The sequence below is a fragment of the Coenobita brevimanus genome, chromosome 44 (assembly GCF_032717465.1).
Source record: "Coenobita brevimanus isolate Jiangsu-jjx chromosome 44, ASM3271746v2, whole genome shotgun sequence".
NCBI lineage: Eukaryota > Metazoa > Arthropoda > Malacostraca > Decapoda > Coenobitidae > Coenobita > Coenobita brevimanus.
This window is the reverse complement of record NC_136997.1, coordinates 49,342,050-49,364,932: the sequence shown is the minus strand read 5'-3', so window position 1 is coordinate 49,364,932 and position 22,883 is coordinate 49,342,050. Positions and strand designations below refer to the sequence as shown.

The window sequence follows — 22,883 nt, the reverse complement described above, 5'->3', positions numbered from 1 at the left end:
TTATAGTGTGGAGGCTTGATAAAATGGTCTAGCACTGTAGCAGCAAGAATAAAATAAAATGTATGTCACTGCACTGAAGACATTAATGAGAAGAGCATTTCTAAGTAAGTAGTAGCTTCTTTGGAGCTGCCTTAGATACTTCATAATCTTGGTAATCCAACATGCACCGCAATACAATACTCTGTTCACTGTGACCTTCTGAGGATTCATGGGCACATATGCACTTGTACATTTTAGTTAAGTAGTTTATAAGTGTATTTTGTTTATATAATCATCTGTGTGTCTGTATCAACTTGTGTATGCATGTAAGGATATAACTATAAAAATTAAATAGTTTATATCTATATATATGTATTCTGATTTTACTGATACGACTTAGATATCCTACTGTTAAAGATAATAAGGAGATCTCCACTGGAATGTATGATTACATAGGTACTCTTTGTATCACTTCAAAAGTAAGCCACACAGTTAGCTCTCACAAAATATTCACACAAACACAAACGATTAATCTGTTCCCAAACTCTTCTGTACAGTACTGTTACAGTAGCTAACAATTACATGATATAAAGACATAACACTTTTAATACTGCAACCACTACTGCACCATAAATTACGTGTTGGTACATCTATACAATAAATACAGCACGCACCCCTATATTACACGTTAAAAATGTTATCACTAGGGTTCTGAATGTTCAGTGGAACAGTGCACCTTCTTCCAATTGTTGAACATCCTACTCATAATGAAATGCAGCTGATATATGTATATACAGTATACAAGCATAGTACAACTGGCAACACATGAACCTGGGACAGCATCAATGTGTAGCAGAGGTCTAGCATTTGGTACACTTAACTTTGACATAATCAAATGATTGTTGGTGGCAATGACATGACTCAACACAGCTGCCAAATTTTAGCAAAAATGTCAAAGTGACTGATGCAGGAACATCAGAAATTGTAGCTAGATCTCCACTTCACACAGACACAGCCCCAGCTTCATATGTGGCCAACTGTACTCCTCAGGCTATAGTATGGACAGCATTTCTACAAACCTGATATCAATAATATTCATCTGCAGAATATAAGTCGACCTCTGAGAATATACTAGCTGTTCAGACTGAGTAAAAGATTTACATCACCCACATACAGTACAGGTAGCTAATTCACATAACTGTAAAAACCTGTATGTTAATGAAGATACTCTATACACTGATAAAGCCTAATAATTCAGGCCAGGAGATAACACATCCATATCTTCAAAGGAATGGGAAAAAGAAGAAGAAGGAGAAGAAGAAGAAAAATGCTTCCTTCATATGCTGGAACACTATTTCAGAAACTTAAAAAAGAACAAAAAATATAGAATGAAAATCGATCTTTCAATGTTTTGGATTCTAATAATTTACTCTATCTACTGCAAGCAACAGGACCAAAATGATTAATGTTATGCAGGACAAAATGATGCAAATTTTCTGTCCACTCAAAACTACAGATCCTCCTTTAAATACTGCCAATGCACCATATACGTTACCCCTAAGACTATTAGCAACCAGTCTGATTATTGTCCGTTATCACAACTGCGAATGTCGGCGTCACTGGACCTCCTAACCATATCAATAAGATCCCAATTTTATGTTGCTGCCAAAATATCTTATGTAAGAAAGTAAATTAACAACTAGCTACAGACCTGTCAATAATTAACTGCACACATGAATCTTATGAGGCAATCTGCAATTCCCCAAAATTTACACAATACAACTGATTGGGTTCACACACCAATTTAAGCTTCCACTCCCAAACGTATCATTTTGAGGAAAGTACATCTCAAAAAGCTTCACTAACTTCATTCACAGCACAGAGATGGTATGCTTATAACTACACATCTCTGCATATTCTGCCATGGGACAAAATTAACTGAGAAGTTAATGAATCCAAGAAAAGAATCTTCTTGGTGATGGCTTTACACACCTGCACTATCTTCTAGTGATGGGGTTTTATACACCTGGCACTGTGTTATTTAGACCTTCTTGAGCATGGAGAGTGGAAGGGCATCAGGCAGTTCAATGTCCTCCAGGTGAATGCTGGAGGGGTTGAAAGGGAAACGCACTGGGAAGGCAAACTTCGTGTTCATCAACAGTGTTGCCTTGGGGAAGAAGAGTGGTATCATATAACATGTGTGTAAGTTTATGGGATTCAGTGGTGTAGCAGGATAAATTCATAATTACTATCACACCATGAATGCAGGCATTGCTTTAAACAACCAAAATAAATATTACAGTAAGATATAGCTAAAAAAGTTTATTATCTGGTAACAGCTAATGTATGGTTATATAATAAAATGGTAATTTAATTTTTAATAATTTTTCTTATATGAGCTATAAACTATCACTATAGAATAACAAAGCTTCCAACTGTGAATGATAAAGTAGTTTGTATGTGAATGATTGCATAAAAAACTGGATACAAGAAGTCCAAGCTGTAAGTCAGGGATGTATTTCAAGCTATCAAAGCTTATTTTTACACAACTGATATTGTAAAGTGTAGAAAATTGACAGATCAGCTTTACAAGTTGGAATGAAACTATAATGGCCAATTTGTTTTGTTTTGTTTCCTGCATACTTCTCAGTGAAAAGGACTGTTTGGTAACCAGCCATACAGTCATCACTCATAGGCAGGAAACATTCAGCCATTAGAAAAAATACTCAGGGATCATTCTTTGAGTGACCATACATCGAGTCAAAGCCCAAGCTAAGACTCACATCATTACAAATCTAAATAAACATATCAAATTTCTTTTTCCAACAGCTTCCACCAATTGTTGGGAATTAATCAGCTGGTTCTGGTACTTGGCTTAGCTTTCAGTTCATTGAAAACATTAACTGTAACATGGCTAACCTCAATATGGGGATTCCTTGCAAGCAAGCATGGCATCATTTTAATGTTATGTCGTGCTATGTTCTGTAATGACTACTAAAAATGGTAACTTTTAAGGAACTACTGTATACAATAATTCTGTGAACCTATTGCTGTCAACAGTAACACTCACCTGTGCTTGCTCGCCCTCAGCTCGCTCCTGAAGCTTAGCCTGAATCTTATGGATAAAGCTGATGGGTACTCGTTCCTCAAATTCATCAGCTGGTGTGTAAAGATTCAGGATTTTTATGATCTGTGAAGGAAGTAAGAACAGAAGTTAAAGACAGCTGGAAGTTGATTATGCATTTTGTTATGGTAGGCACCTAGTGGTCTAGTGGTTAAAATGCCCCAGGTGAAGTAACAGCCTTGCAGAGGTTTTACTCCCAGGAGGTGACTGGAGGTTTTTCAGCCATGTAATGCCACCCAAGAAAGTAACCTAGGGTGGTCATTAACCCTTTCATACACCTCAAAGAGGAGTCAAATGGGAGTGACTGTTAGTTTATCTGGTAGCCTTTAATGAGATTCAGATGTCATAACTGATGCTATTCCAGTGAGCTGCAACCACTGTTGGCATGATCACTATAAGGGATCAAATGCTCTCCTTGCAAACCTGTCTAAGAAACAGCAAGTCTGAAGTAATGGCTCAATGTAAACTACAAATCATACTGACAAGTTCAACTATAGTCAGTTTGTTTTCACCTGACAAAGATCCCTAACCCCCTTTCAGCTCAGCTGATGGCTAGGTGAGTCTGACTGGAGGATAATTTTGACTGGTATCCAAGGCAACTCATTCCTTCCTCATACCTAAGGCTTATAAAATTTTACGCAACTGCAACTTAGTATTTAAACCGTGAGTGGCCCAGCTCTGCCAGACGAAAACAACTTCCAGCAGAAATACAATACTGTATTGTGCTAATCAAACTGCCAGTCAGATCTATTCTAAAGCAAGAAATGCTAAATGCCCTTGGGTACAGTCAGGCTACCAATGAAAACCAAATCTTGGAATGCATATTACCTTGAGTCCGACTGACCCATAAATGCAAGGAATGATCCGCTCCACTGCATACTGAGTAACTGTGAGATGATGATGACAATGACTAGTTAATTAATAAGCTGTTTACCTGAGATACAGAGTTTATCACATGTTACACATGGGAAGTAAGAAAAGGCTGATAATGATGTCCTATCAAATGTACTGTTTAATGGGAAATTGTGAGATGAAGATGAAAACAAGGATGATACTGAATATTTTGTATACCTGAGATACAGAGAGTTTATCACACATATCACAAATGGAATGCACATCATCATCTGTCTTGCGGGCTTGAAGGAGCTGTGCAGCCTGGATGATGGGTGCAAGAGTATCCGTGACTCCAGCCTCGTGAAGCCGCATGTCTCTTGTCCACTGCTCCAAGTGGCTCAGGTTGTATCGGATCTGCATGCCCTTGGACCAATGGCACATGTCCTTACGCAACAGCAAGTTGTTCAGCGACCCAGCACATATGAAGTAGAAGATCTGAAAGTGGAAGAATCATCATCATCATCATCATCATCATCTGGACCTCCTTTCCAACCCTAGGGTGGGGTGAGGAGTAGCAGCATCCAGACTACCAAAGTTTGCCCAGTTCAATGGTTCACACTTCCATTCACTCATCATTCAAGCCCACAGAATCCTGGCTCCACCTGATAGGCCAAAAAATTTCACCATGTTCTGTAGCTTCACATATACATATCAGATAGAGCCAACCCAAACACTGTCACAGTAAAAAGGGGTGCCAAATCCCTGGTCATGCGCTTCTTCACACAAAATTCATCTGGCCAGCTTGATCTCTTGTCAGTCTCTTAGCTTCACTAACCTCCATACCTCTCTTCCTCACCTACTCATCCATCATATCCTTCCACCTTGTTCTTGGCCCACCTTGCCTCCTTCCTCCTTCAAATTTGCTCAGATATACCCTCTTCACCACTCTATTGTCATCTATTTTCTCCACATGGACATACCATCTCAGTACACTCTCTTCAATTCTGGTGTCCAGCCTTCCTTACTCCGCATCTTTCATGGATCACGTTATTAAGTATTCTAGCCAATCTCTGTATTTCACATACCTTCCTCAGCAGTCCCATTTCCACTGCTCTTACTCTTGACTTTTCATTTTCATGCCACACCTTAGTCTGACGCCCATATGTAAAGCTGGCACTAATATATACTCCTTCATGTATGCCTCATGCAGCTGTAAAACTCAAGCCTCTGTTTCTTATCAAGGCCTTCATAACATCAGTTACTTTCCTTCCTTGAGTCACTGTACGTTTTGCTTCTTTTGCACACTCTCCTCTCTTTTCTATTACTGTACCCAGGTAAATGAACTCTCTCACCAACTCTAGTCTCCATTCACTGTAGCATCACACTGGGAGTCACCTTCTCTCTCAATAAGCATCACTTTACTCTTTTCTACATTTATTCTCAAGGCATGATGCTCACAGACATCTACAATCAAGTTCTTGTCCAGTATTTGCAAGTAGCACTGCATCATCAGCATACATAAAATCTGAGATATCTCATCCATCAACATTCGTTACCAACACCATCCTTCTTTCCATTATTTGTGTCTTTACTTCTCTCATCACCCCATCCAGATATACAGTATATTGAACAACCATGGGGACATCACACAACCTTGTCGCACACCCACACTGATCGTGACTTGTTCACTTAGATGCCCATTTACCATTATACATGTCTCACTACCATCATAAAAACCCTTAACGGCACCTAGCAGCTTACCATCTACATCGTACGAATGCAAAACCTAAGAAAACATATTTTAAAAATTTAGTACAGTAGTAACAGTAGTACTGTAGTTGTAACCCCAGGCTAGGCTGTAAGGGAACCTGGTGGACTGCAGGTTGAAGCTGTCCTCCTCCTGCAGTCCACCAACATTCTTCTGGGGATAGGGAGGGAAGAAAGGGACTTCTGTATAACAAGGCAGCAGAGCCAACCAGCCATATCAATGCCACCACAAGAAGGCATCCTCTCAAACACCTTGAAATTTAGTACAGCAATACTGATGGTGACAAAACAGAGGGTACAGCTGTAGACATAAATATTGATTCACTTCTCTCATGTCAAAATGACAAGACGGAGGAATGACTTCCAAACCCAATGCTGAGACCTCTGGAGCCCGACAAACTTTTCAGAATATCATGCAAAGTGTGAAAATTTTGTACTAGAGCTTGACATTAATTAATTCTCCTTCTGTAATGGAAGGCACCACTCATTTTGGTGCAAGTCTCTGCAAATGTGAGTCCTTCAATCACATGAAGTCTTATCTACTTTATTCTAGCAAAAGCACATAGTTTTATTAAGTTTTTGAAAAGTTTGTGAAAATGATGGATTTAATATAGCCTGTATTTTCCCAATCACTTTTACAGTTGCTCTCCTAAGTAGAATAGCATTGTCTGATTAAACATAATATTCACATAAGATTTCATCATACTTGGTATTCAACAGAATAAATGCTTCATTAAATGCTTTAGTTTTAATTCTATGCTTGCCTTGTTTATTTATTTATTTTTTTTTTCAGCTCTGGAAAAACTTTATGAAATGGGGGAGATAAATGTAGCCTGTACTATCACCTCCACCATTCGGGTTTTCCAACACTGATTAAAGTTATCTGAAGGTAATAAGAATAGGGATGCACTGTACATTATATGAATGTATGGGTTAATGGCATACAAGATGAGTGGTGTGATAAGCACTTACTTGTCTGAAGACCTGCGTGATGAGTTCTGGGTCAGTGCCAAACATAGCAAGGGTGCGATAAAACTGTGTCATCTCCTTTAGCAGCAGGTCTAGTGCCTTCTGGGGTTCCACTGGTGACTCCAATTCCCTTGCCAGACTTCCTGCACGACCTGTAAAGAAATTTCATCATGTATTTGTGCTAATTAACATGGTGCTGGACAATAATGACTTCTCATGGTGGTGCGAATATAATCTATAACATAGTCTATACTGTAATTATAGTTCATCCATCTTAGCTAGATATAGATTTTTGTCCTTCTGCTGCCTCTTGCCTGTAGATCAATGGCAGAATAAGGCAAAACAATGACTCTAAATGCTTTCCATACTACATTTTTGTGATTAAAACCATACTCCAGTGCTAATCTCTAACAGCTTGGCATACAAGATGAACAGAAGGCAATTTTAGAAGATGAATCTGAGAGTACAAAAATTTATCTTTTTTTTTTTTTTTTCCCCTATTATGTTCACAAAAATGTACAGAAAAGTTGTCTATTGAAGGATTATTGTTACTTACTATGCTCAACTGTCAGCATCCCCCAGTTCAGTGTACCAATTGTATGTAAAATAGTGTGATATTTTGGAAGACATCTCTAATTAATTATGAGATCTGCTTATACTTGTCACAAGATAAAACTGGCATAGATTTAAAAAAAAATAAGAAGAAGAAAAAAAAATAAATAAAAGAAGTGGGAAAAGGGGGGTCCAGACTCCCTGGTACCTATATCACTGATGATTCTGCCACTATGATATATACATTTATCACTTTAACTTGGCCTAAAACTACCATATCTCCATCCTGAATCATGACTGTAACAATATATTACTGGTAATACCAGAATATGGTACTAAGCATGAAAACATGCTATGGAAAGGCTGCAGCCTTGTATTACTTAAATGCCACTATTTATCAGGTTACATTCATGGAAAATCAATTAGATAACAATCAGTAGTATGCTGAGCACAGAGACTGAAGCCACTGCATCAGCATAAATAATGAGTGTGTATCAAAATGGGTGCTTTGTGGATCATAACAATAACATAGGTGAAAACAGTGACCATATACTGAAAAGATGCTGCTAAAATGTTAAGATCATACAAGCATACGATCAATTTGGGCAGATCATATGGTGGGGTTTGAGTGTACTGTCTTTCTGCCACTAGGTTACTGCATATAAACTAAGCTGCAAAAAGGATTTATACATCTGGGCCAAATTAAGGTGAAAGAACTACAGTATAGCAGTACAATCACCAAAATGTCAAGTCTGCTCCTACCTCTCATGCCACCAGGTTTGTTGCCTGACAGTCCAGCAATTGCTTCATGCTCCAGGATGGAAGGTACAATCAGCGGCTGTACTTTCTCCTCCATCAGCTTTATCACACCCTGCAACATATAGTACATGATTATCCATTCGTCCATCCATCATCCAATCCTATGTTGCACCATGAGCAGCGGAGGAGCCCTGGGTTCAGCAAGTTGGTCCTGACATTTAAGATTCATAATATCATCATCATACTCCTAACTCAGTTTCCTATGACAGCGGTTGGTGATAGTCTATTGAAAAATATGTAAAAATACAGTTAGGAATTGGTTTGCTCAAAACAATTTTTCAGCTATATCACAGTCTGCTGTAAGAAAAGGAAATCCAGAGGTTTAAAATGTTCAGTAACAAAAAAATCTCATATTATGATGTCTCACATACTATGCTGAAGTTTTACTGTATATTTTTTATCCGTCTACATGCAGGTCTTAAAATTCCATTTCCACTGTCCTCCTGTAAGTCTCACACCCAGAATTTGATGTGGTCACTAACAGATTACATGGAGTCGAGTCCTTTTGCAGCCTGGTACTCTGTCTTTTGTTTTCTATTATGCCCTTCAAGGTACTGGGCCACTAGGATTTTCTATATGGGGAGGCCAAAGAGTGGCCAAGCCTAAGCATGGGGTGGCACAAGGAGAATATTTTAAGGGGGGCATGAGGATATCCTCCAAAAAATCAGGGTGGCCAGGCATACTTCAGGGGAGGTCAGTGCCACCCTACCCATCCCTCTGGTTGCACCACTGTTTTTACACACATACCTCTCATTTCTAGCACTGCACTAAGGTACTTAACATCTACTGATTCAAGGCTCTCTCCACGAACCAGCACAACACACCCTGAATCAATCTTTCTCCCAACAACTATCACTTTCTTCATATCAACATACACTTTCAGACCTAATAACTTAAAAACATTCACAAAATCTTTAACCACTCTACAAAGATCCTGTTAATTATTAGCAATGTGTACAGCTTTCAGCTGAAGTTTAAAGATGGTAGAAACTGGGCCTGTTCCTGAACATTCATCATAACTCAACTCTCAAACTCCAAACAGTCTGATGTGGAGAATAGAACTAGTTCATGCAGGGTGTCATATTATACTTACTTTACTTAAATGTAATCAATGCAATACAAAGAGAACTACTAATACATTTTGCACTATCCATAATCAACAGAATGAGACTGAAGAAGACGCCAATTCATAAATCCCAACAGCATAAAGGTGACATCTGGGAATTCCATTTTGGATAATTCACAAAAATTTTATTCTGATAAAAGATACTACTTGAATCCAAAGTGCAACTCGTTTTTTAGTCTTTAAAGTCTATAGGTCTTAATTAACTTGACTAATAACCAAGGAGGCTCACTCCTACCTCAGTACTAAGGTTTAACAAACTGCATGCAAAAACTAAGTAACAACTTAGTACTGCACTGAAGTTGTAGGAGTGGCCCAGTTCCAACAGGAGAAAACCCCCTGACTATAAACCTCTGTAATATCTGAATTTACAAAAGTGTGGGGGACAACTCACATTATAGATCCAAACAGCTATGTCTGAGAGCACTTGGCGGTATTCTGAGAGGTCAAAGTTCTTAAGTGCCTGTTCATTCTGCTTGACGGTGTTCTCCGCCTGGAATGCCTTGTCACCAGAATACTGCTTCAGGTTGTGCAGGAGTCGCAGCACATTAGACAGCCACAGCACAGTTGAGTCAAGGTCTTCATGCCGCTTCTTGATCACCCGTTTCACCCCGTTCACAATGTTATTGAGAAGAGAGCGTACTTTGTCATCGTCATTGATGTGGTCCGTGTGGCGAATACACATGAACAAGATGTATGCAGGAAGTCCAGGCAGCAGCGTTACTGCTACTCGTGGCTTCAGTTCTGGGAAATTGTTAAAGAAGGCGCTGTAATACAAACTCAAAATAATGGCATGCATAGTACAGTACTCTACTACTGGTCGTATTTCACATCATGTTATCCACATCAATAACTATGAGACGTCAAGGACACATTCTACAACTAAGCACTGCCTTACCTTTCAAAAAATGTGAAATTAGAAATGCTCATACACGTCTTGAAATAATTAAAGAAAAAAAACGGGGGGATAGAAAACAGAAAAGAGTACACCACCTCACCTTCCTTTCCAGTTTAAACAAGTACAAATCTTTAGAACATCACTATCATTACACTATGTCTTGCCTTCAGGTTCATCAATTATTCAAAGAGAATAAATTATACCCACATATCGAAAATTTGGACTAATCTGATGCACAATAATTTCAGAATAATTACAATGGAGGAAGTACAAGGTGGCCAATATATAAAGCTCCTCTTCCACCCCACTGGGTAATTTCTCATATGTGGTGGAGTCAGCTCAGTCAGTGTTATCAATGTCTATCTTGCAACATTTATTAATTTCCTACTCCCACAGCCACACTGACACCCACAACAGTAAACTGAGCCATCCTGCCAACAGATACGATATTGCCAAGTGAGTTTCCCGCAGAATCCTAGTTACAAATTACCCTGTACATACACATACTGAAACTGGACCAAAACTCTTGTATCTTCACCAAAAACACAATTTCAAAATGTACGTAATAATTCTCCCAGACACTCCAATACTCACCGTATATTAGAACCTTGATAATCTGCATCTCGTCACGGCGGTCATACTCAAACATGCCCATATACTCTCTTTCCTTCTTGCGGATCACTGGCATTACTTCGCCCTCACCTCCACCACCTCCCACCTCAAGTAGGTCTGGTGGGTCGCCTCCTGCAGGTGGATTGGAGTTGATAATTTCTTTTTTGGCAGAGGAGTTATGCTTCTTCAAATGTCTATACATTAACTGACACTACTTTACTATCACATGAAAGAAACTGTCCAAGGAAGCATCTCTATCAAGTATCTAATGTCCAGTCTAATGGTCAAGGAAAATGTTGGGTGAGATTTTGTGCAGAGACCTCCATGTTTAGGGACTGAACAGGAAACTTGCTCAAGATCATGACACACAGAAAACTGCCAGCAGGTGAAAGGACCTATATATGCTACCATGGTCACTGGTATCCAAATGTACACCTAAAACATAATCACCATCATCATAAAACATAACCCTAATAAACGCTGGTTATTACAAGGATATCAGTAGACAGCTCTCAGATAAATATCCTAGGCATCTACGAGGGGTTGTGTGTACAACTGATTTTGTTATATGGTGAGTGGATATCAATGGAGAAAAGTTACTCTTCTCAGTCACTAAAGATTCAGTATGTCACATATAATAATCTGAATCTCTATTACATTGGTCCATCCAGGAAATACTTAATTAGAGATGGGTATGGCAGAAAACTTTCCAAGTTTAAATATTTTCTTCAAGATTATGCAAAAATAGATGTGATCTCGAAGTAAATGATATTAAATCTATGACAATACAATATTTCTTGGGTGGAAAAAAAAAAAAAAATCCCTAATGGCTGCAAGCTACCTCTAGGGGTTGTATTCTTGTTGGTTATGGAGGCTCCCTAGCACCTCTTCCTTACCAGTTTATTTCTATATCTGATGCATTAATGGTTACTTGCATTCCATATATGCAGAAAAGAAAAATGGATAAATAACATACAACAGAATAACAAGTTGTAATATGAAATATAAACTATTAATGATGAGTTGTTATACAGCCTCATAAGCTGACATGAATATGGACCTAATTGGAAAAGGGGCATATACACTAACGGTGCTGTGGTCAATAACGTACAAGGAAGTACAGGTCAGTTTCATGAAGACGAAGCTTTTAATGCAGTACCTCTCACCCATCTGCTGCTCTCTCAATTCTTGGTGTTTTCATACACTTATTTCATTTAATAAACAATGCAACTGCTAGTTCGAGGGGGTGCTATATTCAATTAGCTCCTATCTTTATCACGGGTAATGCTACTGCAACATGGCAATGATATTAAAACAACCTCTGTAGAATTATGAATTCTCAAAAGATATTGATATCAGTTCCGTCTTGATGCACAGTACAGGTACTTCTCTTTGTAAAAGCTAACAAAAAAATTTCTAAATCTCAGAGAAGTACACAAAAAACTACCAGTAAATTTATCTATGAAATAAAGATACTGCATCTGAAATACACTCTATGCATGAATGAAAATGGACACTTTGTACAGTGTAACATATGGAACATACACATATGAATGGAAATATAAAGCATACAAAAAAGAAACACACTATTCCATGCACTCTAATCAACTGCAGGCATTTTCTGATACTGTACAGAAATGTTCTTCAAGAAAATATATAGTAGTGAAATGTATGAACGACATGACTCTTTAGTTCACACAGTGTTCAATGAAGCATGGTAGACTAACACAGCACAGGTATAGCAAAAATTCACAATACTCTACTGTATTAGCTAACCCAATAATGTCCCGAGGATATACATGCATGCAAGACGGTGATGGTAACTGTCATAACTCAATGGAACAACTACATTATTGCTTGTACTCATTCACAATGAAGAAGCAAATCTATTAAAAAAAAAAAAAAAAAAAAAAAAAAAAAAAATACACTGCCAACATTCAAGGAATAAAATATTCACACAAATGAAATGCACATTCTATAGGCTACCTCTACACACTATATCACATACAGCAGTAAATAAAAGCAAAATGTGTACTTCAAATTGTAGTTTCCCTCCTGGTAAAACAGAGTACTGTACTCAACAGCTTATAAGCTGAGCCTGAGTTGCCACACCATCTCACACACACAATCACTGGGAAATACAGAATTCATCACGACTGCCAAAAGCTGAAGAAGTATGTGCTGTAACTTCACTGTGCTTGGAAAAGTTTCAAAGTTTCATAAACTGTGAGACAGCACTATAAGTTGGTGAGAGCTGATCGGGGCTGCTACAAGCATGTCAATGGCTTATTTGTCCTAGTTTGCCAGGGTCTGTCACTGACCACTCACTGCATCAGTGGGATTCTTTGTGTAATAATGTGAGTTCATGCTGTCCTTTATGGGACCTTCATTGCATGCTATGTCCATGTGTTGCCCTTATCCTTTGTTCTAATGTGACAGTTAAGCTTCAATAACTGTGACTAATTTTTTTTGTTCAAATATGTATTTACTTACTTCATTCAACTTTCCAGTCACTTGCTTGGTCACCTGTCTGCCACTAACTACAAGGTTGCACCTGGTGCTGCCCTGCATTGTTCTTAAGATGTTTTATTTTTTCTAGAACTTTCCAAGATTTACTAAACCTCAAGATACTTCCCTTTTACCTTGTCATAGCCAAGGAAGCACCCCAGCTCCATTCTTAGTGGGTTGAGGCCACACAGTCTGCTACATCAGCCCCATACTAAGAGTTAACCATTGAACATTGAGCAACTACACTAAAAAAAAAAAGCCAAGCCATAGTAACCAGTTGACATACTTAGGCCGGCTTGGAACACTTTTCTGCAATTAAACACTGTTCCAGCATTTATAAAACTTTACGGAGTTTAATAACTTTTCAATTGGCTGTCAAAACGAAACCATGCTACCTGCACCTGTATATCACGGATATACAGAAGCTGCATTCACAACTTTACAAACAATAACTAGGTTTCTGGCCGTATAAAACCTATTTATTTTTTAATGGAACCAAATATACTAAGCATATGATGTAGATGTCTGTGATTACCAAAAACAGTTGTAACTAGTCTGCAGCCAAGAACAGCTTTCAAAATTTTCCAAGGAAATTGTTACTATAAAACTATGTACTGTACAATTACAGTGTTGATAAATCTCTTTTCAAAGATACACATAAACCATGCAGTGCTTATGAAGCACAAAGTTACTTAAAATACTTGCAACAATTTTCTTGTACTTAGATAATTCTTTGATGCTTCTACTTATCCACAAGGTAATTTCATTAGACTGTATGGACAAGTAAGAAAAGCTAAATCTGCAACCACTGAGTCAGTATCCAAGAAAACTAAGTAATTTCTATTGTATGAGGATCATTGGTTTGTTCTTTAAAATTTGTTCAGTGTATTGGCTTCGGATGCGAGCCTGTAAACACGCCTAAGCAGGGGCATGCAACACTAAGTAGGGTGGTGCACGCAGCTTACCATACGGGCTGCCTTGTGCTGAGGACTTCTTGCTGCCAGGGCCTGTAATTTCAGTCAGTCAGGGTATTCTACGGTATACTCCAAGTATACTATGCATACTTCAGGGTAAGTGCTTTTGTTTGTACAAGTGCTTTAAAGCTAGATAAAATATGTAAAGAGCCCACACAAAACATTAGAAAAAAAGAAAAGAAAAAGACTGGCTCACAATAGGTTCTATGCTAACAGGACAAGATGAGAACACATGGTTAAAAGACACGTTGTATATAACACACACACACACACACACACACACACACACCAACATTCCAAATTCTACAAGGCAGATTTCTAGCCCTAAATAAGAGAAAAAGAACAAATTAATACATAATTATCAAGGTTAATGTAATAATATAGGGATGTAAGAACTGCCAATGTGGTTATGGTAATTAAAAAGTAAATCACTGTACTTCAAATCAAAGAATATGAGGACTTACTCTAACTTGATAACAAAATAAAAACACAAAGAGACAGAAATGATATAGCACATGATCATTACAATACAGGAAGAGATATTAATAAAAGCTTGAATGCAATGGGGTGCAAATAAAAGGCAGGAATAAGTAAATGAAAGACCAGTATTGAATTACTTGAGAATATATCAAAAGAGAAAAATAAAAGACTCTATACTGGTGGGTATAGAGTCTACTAAAAATAAAAGACTCTATACTGATGGGCATATGTGACTACTAAAATCCAAATAAAGTAACAATACTAATTAGATCTAAAACTCTGCAGCTATGAATATGGTTAGAATTTTATGTTCTGTAAATCATAATCTTTATTTACTGCATGTTGAAAAAATACTCATCATTGTCTTGAAGAAAGGTAAATAATAGCAACTTAACTCCCTACAGTACGGTGACATGCTTTAAATTCTGTTCCTGATAATTTCAGATTATTTACTCAATGGGAAAAAACTCATACTGATGGGGTTGATGAATATTTTAACAATTCCCTCATTTCAAAAATCTGTTCTAATGAGAGTAAAATCACCTGGAAGTAAAAAAATAAAATCAAAGGTAGATCATTATACTGTATGGGTTAAGAGCAAACTACACAAATGAAAAGCACACTGAGGAAGTAAAATGCATAGACCTCTACTATGAGAGGAAGATATACTAACGACAATAGGACAGAGCCACTAATTTATCACAACTTGACTTATGACAGGAAACCATAAAAAAACTAAATAAATAAATAAATAAACAATGGAAGAAAGCCATTAAAACTCATATGCATACTGACATATGACAAATGACAGAAAATCATAAAAATGGGGAGACTATAACACATACAGCTTGACAAAATAAATTTGCAGTATTATACGAGAGTACACTATATGATACGCACCACCAGCCTCCTTGAGTTTCTTGGCATAGGCTCGCAGGGATCTCTTGTACTTCTTGATCTGCTCTGCTTGGCTGTCCACCTGGCCTTGTAGGTTCTGTGTGGAAGGACAAGTACACAACATAAAAACAACATGATGGATAAGGGAGGAAAGTGATGCCAAGCCCTAAGAAAGAGATTTAAAAAGTAACATTAAGTAAAGAGCAAGAAAACTAACCTCAAAATTCTTAACGGATTGATTTAAATTTCTGAATCCAAAGTGAGCCAGAATTAATGCTTATGGTATACATACTATACCCTTTTCATCTTAACTTGGCCCCAGATTTTCATCCTTTTGCAACTTATTTCACATCACCCAGTGGCAGAGAAAGACAATAATATGGCTCTTCATCCTATTCATAGCACTAATTTGTGATTAGCACCATAAATTGGGGATAATCTATTATTATAACTCAGCATTCAAGATGGAGACATGGCAATTTTTGGCCAAGCTAGAATAAAATGAATCTAGTAAACTGATGAGAAGTGGTAATTCTCACCAGATTTTCTGATGTGAGGCGCATGATTTCTGACTGCAGCAGAGTCTCAGGATTCGCAGAGGATGGGTCTCCCTTGGTGGTAAGATTCTGTGCTAGGAGCTTCTGCTGACGCTCATTATCTTTCCTCAATCGCTCTAGCTCACCCTTGTACTCTGTCTCTGTCTCACGATGCCGTTGTTTCTCCAGTTTCAGTTCATCTTCTAGTTGTCTGTTGATTAGACTTGAAAATCAGGAACAGTATATGGGTACTTGAAAAATATGTGGCTGCATAAGACTGGTCAGATTATGGTGTAATAACAGCACATTTAAAAAGTATAGAGATTCATAACACTGTTCAGATTTGAGTTTACAAAAAAGCACATTTGTAAAGTATGGGAATGAATAAGAATCTTTACATTTCAACCATTTTGCTATGAATATGTTATAGCAAATAGTACAGGCATATACTATTCACTATAATGATTCATTAAGTAGCCATTATTTCTGGTTTACAGGTAATCAGTAAGTGACAGGAACAGATAATACTATACAAACAGTAATACATCAAATGAAAAAAAAATGTACAGTACAAGTTATTACCAATTCCAATCCCACTGGCTCTTAATAATCTTTACAGAGATAATTAGTGGAGGCAGTTTTGTGTATCAGATCATTATGACAGTATAATGAGGGCTGATCACTGTACATCTTTTTTTGCCCCTTTGACATCAGTCACTATCAATTAAAACTACCACACACTGGTCATCATGAATTCCAATTTCTAAAATGCTCTCTAGCTGAAAATATTGTGAATACTCTTGCAAGTTCAGGAATTTTACAGTTCCTCCAATCCTGTTAAATAAAATGGAAAATTACCTTGACAAAATTCCTCCCAACACATCTGACCCATGGAAATATAAGGATATTGGAACCATCAGGAATCACCATGGGCATATTTCAGTCCTCTCCCCAACCTGACATGTGAAATGGTCTTTGCTTGTGTTATTGTTTAATGATGGCTAGAAGGCTGAGAGAGTACTGGTAGGGGGATGATGTAGAATAATATGCAAAAATGAGCATACAGTACTTAACACTTTGAGGGGCCAGGCAGTAAATGTGATTATGTATCCTAAGGAGGCCCGGGTGCACTCACTTGATAAGCTGCAGCTCATCAATGTTTACTACACATTTTCTTTTTCATTCCTATTCTGTATTGTGTTAGTTCTGAAATATCTATCTATCTATCTATAGCCCGACGCCCTAATCCCACAAAGGGTGGCCACAGACAAAACGCCTCCAAGTCGCTCTGTCACCCACCATTTGACTACCCTCCCCCAAACTCACCCCCCCCTCCCTCATATACCTCTCAACTCCATCCCTCCACCCCATCCTCGGTCTACCTCTCCCTCTCCCTCCCTCCACCTCACCCACATACACCCTCTTAGTCAGTCTTTCATTCTCCATTCTCTTCACATGTCCAAACCACCTCAGTTCTACAATATCAAGCAATAAGAATAATAACTGTACAACAGTAGTATCACACATACAAGCCTTAGAATGGCAGCATAATGATAAACATAAACTGAAATACTGGGACTACTACGGAGGCCGGCTGTTGACCCACACAATCCTGCCTAGCTTAAGTACGGGAAGAAAATGACATATTTTGAGACCTCAACCACAAAATCAAGCAAGAAAGTGGATGTCTGGCTAACATTTAAAAAGGATTACTGTACAAAAGTATCATCATCCAACAGGAGTTTTTTGACTGACAAATATATCCCCATTGACACACTAAAGTCACTGAAATCCCATTTATACATCACATATAACCATTTGTTCTTGAGCAGTATTATGTAAGCATTTAACTCCAACCATTCCTCAGTGCTGAATCCATTAGAGTCACAGCTGGTTGGTGTAAGTTAACCGACTAAATCGTATTACGTTACATCTAAGCTACATGTCCCTTGATCTTGTACTGATGCTGCTCATCATTAAAGTCTGGGTATTTCAACACCCTTGTCTCAAAACTTATCCTGTATGTGTATACACAAATTTCAGATACTGTTCAATTCTAATAATGTGTAGAATACACGTCCTATTTTTACAAAATTATCTTCGTAAAGTACCATACTGTGTGGTGCATGCATTTCTATACTCCAGTCTCATCCTCTCAAAACCTTTACAAGTTTGTGACTGGCTTACTAACAACAAGACAAACTGCACTAAGATACATGTAAAGCAAAGACTCATATATCTGCAAACGAGTTGTCCCAAAGAAATTTATTCACGCACTATGGTTCCTCCATTACCTGACCCCTTGAGTATGAGACGTGTCTCTAGGGTACATAAAATAAACTTGTGGAAACCAGAATACAATATAAAAAGACTTTCTTTTGCTCAAGGAGTTATGGAACATGATGCAGAATGATAAATATGTTTTAGTGCTGTGGCTGACAAAATTTAATAATACAAACCATATAGTATCAGCATTTGCTATAGCTACAAAAACTCAACTCAAAATACTGTTAATTTTACACTTATAATATTAAAATATTTTCATGCAATGCTTGGCAAGAATGAATACTTTTTTCACTTGTATATGCTATTACTATAAATGCACTCAGCAGTGCATATTCATCTATAAAATACTGTATTCATATATTCAATAAACAAACAAATTAGGTTACACATGTATCACTGACACTAATTAACACCAATAATGATAAATAAACATGTATTGTAATTGTTTTTATTCACTCTTCTTACCGTCTGTTGGGATATCCAGGGGCCATGTTGTGGTGGGGCAGGGGAGGGTTTAATTAAACATCAACTGAAGTAAACTAAAGTATGGTATGGTATGCAAAGGTATTGTATTTTGCAGTATGGTATGGCATTATATGGTACAGTATGCTATGATGCAGAATGATTCACTACTCTGAGGCCTCAAATTAATATCAATACTTTTGTTAATCATTACCAGATGTAAATGAAATTTGTTACTTCTCTTATTGCACTTTCTTCACAGTTATATTATATACTGCATGTAATCATTTTTAACATTTACACATTACTGACTTAGTGTTTCATACCAGCAAATATCTGGTGTAATGTATCTCGTGGAATGTGGGTTGGGCAAGAACTGATATAACTAGAATCAATGGTTCTGATACCTAGCACCAATGAAATTACTAAAATCGATTCCAGAACTGATTCCCCATAATAATCAAATACTGTACTGTCAGTCACACAAAACAGAGTGACTTAATAAACGCAATGCCTGACAGCACAGATTTAATTTATTAAACTGTGAGAGACTGAAAATACAAGAAACTATTGAGTGTTGTGTACTCCATTTTTCTTAAGCTGGTATAATAAGGATCTGCTAATAGCTATAATATAACATCTTTAAAAAATAATAATTTGAAAATTATATTCACTCTCATCTTAAATGTCGGGACCAACTGCCTAGTCCCGGGCTCCTACGCTTCTCATGGGGCAATGTAGGATTGGATGATGGATGGATGGATGGAAAATTATATCTGCTTACAAATGCATAACTGTAAGTACAGCATGCCCTCGTTTTATGATGCAGATACATTTGAGGAAAATCCATTGCATATTGATTAATTGTATATAGAGTAGATTATAACATGGGTTCAATAGGGGTACCCACCCAGCAAAGTCCAAAAATAAGTTTCCATCTCACCAAAAGTAGTAATTTCACATCATTACACTTCACTTGCTGCTTGTACTCCAGCACCATGCAACTGTTCCACCACAGGCACTAACACACCCGACAGTGACTGAGATCAAAGGCCATCTTCAAACCGACAAATGACTGTATGCTTGTGGCAAGTGAGGCTTCGTATGAGATCATGATGATCGTTTAAACAAAAATGCAATCGTATATTGAAACAGGGTCCTACCCTTCTAATCACTGTACAAGCAATTCATTATAAATGAGAGTCTGCTGTATGATGCTATTTTTTTTCAAACAGATATACCTGCATATTTCTCACCTATTAAACATCTCTCCATCACAGACGAAAGATAAGTTAATACCCATCATAAACTGACTCCTGAGTCATGTTCAGTGTAAGGCAGAGGGTATCCCCACTGAGCCTGACTCTGACTTGCCAGATTTGCATTGGCAAAACTGTCTAGCCAGGCCTGAGATGCCACATCCCACCACTGGCTCTGACTCAATTTCTTACCAAATCTATCAACCAGTGACATGCATCAAGGGTATTATTTGACAATTCACTTGCTCACAACCTACGGGCAAAATCGCTACTTGGGGAATCAGTACTCAAGTTCTAGAATTGATTCTATGGTAACTTCAGAACTGCAGGAATCAATTCTTGCCCAGCATTATCTGGAATGCTGCAATCTCCCTAATGATGTTTTCTTTAAGTTCAAGTGTGTGAGGTTTGTTTTTAAATACTATACAGTACTTTCCCCTTAAAGTGGGCCCAGAGGAAAAATTTGCAGCTAATCTGGAGTTAAATTAGGCTACTTAGAAGTATGCACTCAGCTATCAAGCATGGCATCATCACTTGACTAGTGTAGCCTACCAGCCCAAATGAAGCCCACACAGCACCACTGTAGTGAGAGAACGGTACAATATTTAATTTCCAATGGATATTTCTTGAAGTTCATACATTGAGGAGTTAATCAAATACAGTAAAATACAGTAAAATCTCACTGTAATGAACCTGATCTGATAAAACTGAAAATCCATTGTATCCAATGGTCCCTCCCTTAGGTGTGATTTCAAGCACATGCTTGAAAATAAATGAGTACAACAGCCTATGCTAGTACTAAAAATGAACTATACCGATTTTACAATATCTTGGCCAATAATTTCATCCTTTGGCAGTTTATTTCACATCCTTGTCTTTGCATTTCTTCATGAAATACATGTACCGTGACCTATTGCACCCCATTTAACAGACATTGTTCGTTACAACTGTAGGACATCCAGTGGCTTTGTAGTGTCCATTAAATCAGATATCCAGTCTATCGAGGTAAGTTAAATCAAGATTTTATTGTATATGAATGACCTGGAATGAAGTGTGTAAATACAGAGTTTCATTTAAAGCTTCTCATATATACAAGATATACAGTATTGGTGTTATTTAAGGACTTCAGAATAGTGAATCAGCTTGTAGTTTTATGTCTTATCAAGTTTACTAGAAATATGAACAATACTACTGATGCTATGGTTACTGTGGATTTCTATAGCTTACTAAGAAAATGAATCCAGCAGAAAGTTTTGAATGAAAATAAACTGCATTATCATACACTTGGGATATTATGGTATCTATGAAAACATCTAGGCTAAGAGATATTATAGATTGTACCTGCTGAGCACTTTACCATAATCTACATTACCTGAAACGGAATAGTACACACTGGGTACACACACACACACACACACACACACACACACACACACACACACACACACACACACACACACACAAATCATCCTGAACTTTTTTCTAACCTAATAATGAGGTGAGGCAGGAAAGCAGAAAATGTCAGTGTGGGAGAACTAACATCAGCATTCCCAGTTGAATGGGCTACACAATCATTCACACATCATTCAATCCCTGGGAATCCTGACTCCATCTCACAGCCTTTCACCCTATACAACACCACGTGCTCATTTGTAAGTTCTGTGGTTACCACCCAGTATTGTTCTGTACACAGACAAAACTTTAATCATTACTTCATCTCTCAAGTTTTTTATGGTGTTCTAAGACCCCTCTATACTTCAAGCTTCCTTCCAAACTTTGAATCCTTCAGTTTCCCATTCTCCTTGACAGTCAGCAGTGTTCCATCCATGTCTCTGTTCTCTGCACCTAGCTTCTTTGCTATCCTCAAACTTTCTTACATCCCTTCCTGACTTAGCTCCTACTCTCACCTGTTGACTTGCTTCACAGTCTGGTAAGCCACAGCCAGCTCCCCATCCTCATTGACAATATCCACATCTTTGCCATATGAAGACTGTGTCAGTGCTCGCAGGTCATGTGCTCTGTTGGCTAGCACAGTTCGAAGCTGTATGCACTCCTCTCGACGTCGCTCAAGTTCATCCTGAAGTGCCTCAAACTGCTCTGTAAGGAAGAACAACAGATTTAAGATTTTGATGGACATTTGTAACTGCTTCAGTCTGAGTCACATCTTTTTTTTTTTGTCACATCTTTTTTTTTTCCCATATTCTTGGCACTATCATATAATTCTGTTCAACTCAGGAAAGGCATATTGTACTGAAGGGGTTTATCAAGGCATCAAGGCTAATCAATACTGTACTATATCTAACCCCTGCAGTTCAAAAGCCAACCCTAAGCTGACTAGGCCAACTGAAGGTAAAAATTAAAAAATCTTATTAGGGGTTAAATGGCATTCCTATAAACAATATCAATATCCTTTTGTGATGTCAACCCCCCCCCCCTTCTTTTTACATTATGTTTCCAACTTGTACACAAGCTTATACTGGACATTCTACTCTCTGAGGCTCAGATGTCTGACAAAGTGCCTACGAACCCTATCACACAGCTTTAAGTTGCTTCTGTAATATAATAATCTTTTTACACAGTGTACCCAGATTCAATACCTCGCAGCAGTGTCTGAAGGTGAATAATTAGCTTCATGCGAGCCACCGCACAGCAAAATCGGTGCTCCTCCTCCTCCCCACCAGCTGCCATGCCACTCCTAGTCCTGCCTCTCCTTGCTTTACCATCCTCTGTCCCGTCTTCCTCTACCTTGTCTGTCCTTGACCAGCCTAACCCTGCCTTACCTGCTCCTGTCCTGCCTTCATTAG

General features: G+C 37.9%; 1 protein-coding gene across 1 annotated transcript in view; it reads right to left on the bottom strand.

Annotated features, from left to right (window-relative positions):
* didum (dilute class unconventional myosin) overlaps positions 1-22,883 on the bottom strand; it is a 144,723-nt gene continuing 121,840 nt past the window's right edge. Inside the window, exons 29-39 of the mRNA XM_080271147.1 lie at positions 21,987-22,176; positions 16,076-16,283; positions 15,540-15,633; positions 14,151-14,192; positions 10,660-10,809; positions 9,562-9,911; positions 7,988-8,096; positions 6,677-6,825; positions 4,175-4,432; positions 3,050-3,169; positions 1-2,146 (exon numbers count right to left, since the gene is read on the bottom strand). Coding sequence (XP_080127273.1) covers positions 2,021-2,146; positions 3,050-3,169; positions 4,175-4,432; positions 6,677-6,825; positions 7,988-8,096; positions 9,562-9,911; positions 10,660-10,809; positions 14,151-14,192; positions 15,540-15,633; positions 16,076-16,283; positions 21,987-22,176 — 1,796 coding nt within the window. The 3' untranslated portion in view covers positions 1-2,020. The remainder of the gene's footprint in view (positions 2,147-3,049; positions 3,170-4,174; positions 4,433-6,676; positions 6,826-7,987; positions 8,097-9,561; positions 9,912-10,659; positions 10,810-14,150; positions 14,193-15,539; positions 15,634-16,075; positions 16,284-21,986; positions 22,177-22,883) is intronic.